The 4430-nt window shown below is 38.6% G+C and overlaps 1 protein-coding gene across 1 annotated transcript; it reads left to right on the top strand.

The window, feature by feature from the left end:
• Positions 1–293: 293 nt before the first annotated feature.
• LOC113309974 (probable disease resistance protein RF9) lies at positions 294–3566 on the top strand. The gene is made up of 2 exons (XM_026558500.1): positions 294–1145; positions 1230–3566. Exons 1-2 carry the CDS (start codon positions 560–562, stop codon positions 3398–3400), a joined length of 2757 nt encoding a protein of 918 aa, XP_026414285.1. The 5' UTR covers positions 294–559; the 3' UTR covers positions 3401–3566.
• The last annotated feature ends 864 nt before the right edge of the window (positions 3567–4430 follow it).

The raw sequence follows: 4430 nt of genomic DNA, 5'->3' as shown, positions 1-4430 counted from the left end.
TTTGTTTGCTTGCCGTAGTGCAAGTTATGCCAGACTTGACAAGCCTGCGTAAAATCTATGTTATATTTTTATGAGATATTCTTTAGTTACAGAGGAACGAAGGCAAGGTTTATTGAAAAAAAAGTCGTTCTCACATTTATACAAACTATATACCATTTTTATAACTGAACCCTGAAAAAGGAAAAAAAGTCGTTCTCACAGTTGTAAAAACTATATACCACTTTTTGCTCGAGAAAATCATCAATCGAGAAAGGCACTTAAAAATCACCTTAAGACATCATTTTAAGATCTACATTTTGTTGATGTCATATCTAGCAATCTAACGGCTTTAGAGCTGCTAATTCAAGAGACGCTCTCGGAGTGCTGCAGCAAAAAAAAATTCGATATTTGCCTCTAATTACCCACTCTTCTTATTCTCTTCTTCCATCTCATCTTTTTTTTTTCATTTGTTTCAGTCAAAACACAAAGCCAAACCAAATAGAGGATAGTCATCAACATTGCGAGATCTTATAATTTATCTAAAAAAAAAAAAATCTTCGACGAGGAAAGACCGAGAGGGATGGCTGAAGTTGCTACTATTGCTGCTGTTGCTACTGCATCGGTGGCAATACTGAAAACTTTTGTACTTCCTGAAATCACTAGTAAGAGACAAGTCCGATATGAAATCGATCAGCTTGGGACGACCCTCCAGTGGTTGCGTTTATACGGGGAAGAAGCATACAAAAACCGTAAATCAGATAAAAAGTACAAACTTTATATGAATCAAATGCTTGATATAGCCCTAGAAGCTGAGGATATCATCGAAGAATTCATCATCAAGACCAAACGTGGTCGAAATTCCATCAACTTAGAACTTTGCCATGACTTAAGAGATCGGATTAGAAACATCAATGAAAAGGTCAAATTAATACCGGGAACGCCTCAAAGTACCGGTGATGTCCCTGGATCTTCATATCGTGATTCATCATTTTTTCCGGTGCAACAGAAGATAAAGGTCAGAAGAGCTGAAATCTTCAAAGAGGAAGAAATACGCGACGAGGAACCCGTGAAAATGTACGAGAATAGCGAGAAACAAGTCATTGACTTGTTGACGGGAGAGGATAAGGAACTACGCATAATTTCAATCATAGGAATGGGTGGTGTTGGTAAGACTACTTTTTCCCTGAATGTTCTTAAATATCCAAAGGTTGTGCGAAAATTCAACTGCCGCGCATATGTTTATATATCAGAAAAATATACTCCGGAAGAAGTCTTTATGAGCATCATGAAAAGTTCTGGTTCCGGCGACTCTGATGCGGAGGTAACGAGCGAGAAGGTCAGTGCATGTCTGAAGAGAAAGAAGTACTTGATAGTGTTAGATGACATATGGGATATCGACGCTTGGACGAAGTTAAAAGGTGCTTTTCCGAATTCAAAAAATGGAAGCAGGGTGTTACTTACTACTCGCCACAAACGTGTAGCTCTGGAAGCTGATAAATCTTCAACTAGCAACAACATCCATGAGTTATCCGCAATAAATGATGAAAAGAAGAGTTGGGAACTCTTTCTGAAGAACTATCTACCATACAGCAGCGGCTTGGTGTCTGATATCGATGCGTATTTTTCTTCACATAATTTGGTGGAGATCGGAAACCAGATGATGAAAAAGTGCCACGGGTTACCTCTCGCAATAGTGGTGCTTGGAAGCCTCTTATCGTCCCTAGAAAGGAAACAGTCCGATCGGCCTATAAATTCAGTATGGTCCGAAGAATTTTTGCGGTCAAGTTGGCTTTGTAGTCAAGGTGATGATTCCCACAAATGTCCAGGAATTCTAGCGTTGAGTTATGATTTCTTGCCCTATCACTTACAGCCGTGCTTTCTTTACATGAGTCTTTTTCCTGGAACTAGTATGATACGTGTGACCAAGTTGTTTCAATACTGGATTGCCGAAGGATTTATTCAGAGCAGCAACGGATCAGGTCAAACGTTGGAAGACATTGCAAAAGATTACTTGGAAGAATTAATAGATGGAAGCTTGATCCAGGTCGGTAAAAGGAGGAGTGATGGAAGTGTAAGTACTTGTCATATTCATGGTTTACTTCATAGCATCTCTGACTCTGAATCTACAGAAGATAAGTTTTCTCAAACCTTTGATAGCGTCGATGAATTTAATAGTAAACAAGATAGTAGCAGCCGACGGGTTGTTGTTTACTCTAAAGAGCAGAATGAGAAGTACTTATCTGGATCTCATAATCCTCGGGTCCGTGCTTTGATGTGTCATGGGGATGTACATTTTCCTAAAGATAAATGCTTCAACTCTTTATTTGAGGGTTTCAAATCACTGAGGGTATTGGAACTCAACGGATATACAAAAGGTATTGTCTCATTACCGAAGGCAGTAGAAGAACTCATACATCTGAGGTACTTGAGCTTCGGGGAAACCAAATTACAAAAGATTAACACAAGTTACTTGAGAAAGCTTGTCAATCTCCAAACTCTTAACCTCAAAGGTCATGAAGTCGTGGCCGGTGACCAATCAAAGAAAAAATATGTCGTGCTAGATGATCAGATTTGGTACTTGAACCAATTGAGACATCTATATCTGAAGAACATTGGACTACCTGCAGCAAATCATAAAAGGAACTGGCCGATGTCTACTGTTCCAAAGTTTGGGATTGATAATCTAAAACAACTCCAGCTGTTATTCGTTCAGGCTGGGGATTGGATAAACGATGGCGGGTTGGACAAGCTGAGCTCCGTCAGAAAGTTAAAAATAGAAGAGTGTTTGAGTTCACATTCAGAGAAGATTTGTGGAGCCGTTGCAAAGTTTACGGAGCTTCGGTCGTTGGCGTTGATATACAAAACCTGCATCGACCAGCCGGTAATAAATGAAGAGTTACCCCTAGCATCTATCCATCTTTCAGACCATACTTCTCTCATAAGTTTACATTTAAAGGGACGCATCCTCAATTGGTCCAGAAATATAATTTCATTCCCATCACAACTTTGTAAGCTAAAGTTGAGCTGGTCATGGATTACTGAAGACCCCATGCCGATTCTGGAGAATTTGTCTTCGTTAAGATTCCTACACTTAGGTTTTGAATCTTACAGAGGGGAGCGAATGGTTTGCTCAAGCGGAGGTTTTGTCAGTCTCCAAACCCTGGAACTTGTTTCGATACTGAGCTTAACGAAATGGAAAATAAACAAGAGGGCTCTAGTAAGTCTGGCAAAGTTGGTTATACGTGGTTGCGAAAATTTGAAGAAGATTCCTCGGGGGTTACGACATTTAAATACACTAAAAAACCTAAGAGTAGCTAATATGCCACAGCTCTTCCTTAGCAGGATGGCAGAGAATGTAGGCAAGGATTGGCGTAAGATCCAACATATTCCTTCCAAGGATATACAGATTTTCCTTCCTTAAGTTATCTTCATTCCAATTTTTGTCTTTTTTTTAAGCAATATTTGGTTTTTGGTTGTTCTTATCATTGTTGTTGTTGAATTCGTAGTTGAGGTTCTTTTATCTTTAGCAATCGAAATTCTTTCTTTTTCAATCTAAAGAAAAACAGAAAGTTGGTCATCTTTTAACACTATCGGTCATTAGTTTTGGAGTAAATGCAAAATTTATGATAATTGATAAAGTGAGAGCTAATTTGATTTAGGGGAAAGCTGACCTCAAATCAATGATAATTTACTTGCAATTATTATGGAGTCAAACAAAATACACAAAAGTAAATATGTGCATTTGAAATTTTACTATGGCCGCCGTCATCGTTAATCCATCGTACCATAAGGTAGCGATCCGTGATATCAATTTTATTTTTGGAAATTAGTCGTTCCTCGAAAAACTCAATGCAATTTTAGATTTAGATCCATCATACATGGAAGAGATCAGATCATATAAACGATTACAGCTAGGTTTTAATTCTTACTCAGACATAAACACAGACACAAGTATTACAGATAAGTTTACTTTGGGACGTGTATGAATCGATTGGAAAAGTTCATATTTACGGCTTGGTAAGGATTAAAACTCAGCCGTTAATGCTTATACAGTCCGGCATGTTCTATATATCTTGGCCATACATTTTGGATTATAAAAGAATTGATTTGGAAAGTTCAGATTTACGGCTTGGTAAGGGTTAAAACCCAACCAATTGTGTTTTTATGGCCTAGGTTTGGTAAGTTTGTGTTTTGTTTTTGTAGCATGAAGTCATGAAAGTGCGCTACTTGGAGGAGAAGGGGGAAGCATTCGCATTCGATGCAAGCTATCACTTCATGGTTTCCAAATCCCGGAATATACTCCGGACTTCATGGAGGGTGTATCGTCGTCGGATTCCTCGGACGAAGATTTATGGTTTTAGAAGTTTTTGTTAGGTTTTGTGGGTAGACCTCTATGTAAATCCTCACGAGACTATAACTCGTCCACTAGGATCGCCTAGAGGTTTAAAGGC

Source organism: Papaver somniferum, chromosome 9, assembly GCF_003573695.1.
Source record: "Papaver somniferum cultivar HN1 chromosome 9, ASM357369v1, whole genome shotgun sequence".
In the NCBI taxonomy this organism is placed as follows: domain Eukaryota; kingdom Viridiplantae; phylum Streptophyta; class Magnoliopsida; order Ranunculales; family Papaveraceae; genus Papaver; species Papaver somniferum.
The sequence above is the reverse complement of the archived record's forward strand: the minus strand, read 5'-3'. Positions and strand labels throughout refer to the sequence as shown.

Coding starts and splice junctions, on each gene's coding strand:
- LOC113309974 (XM_026558500.1), top strand. CDS start 560: ATGGCTGAAGTTGCTACTATTGCTGCTGTTGCTACTGCATCGGTGGCA. Junction 1,146..1,229: donor CATAGGAATGGGTGGTGTTG/GTAAGACTACTT, acceptor TTTATATATCAG/AAAAATATACTCCGGAAGAA.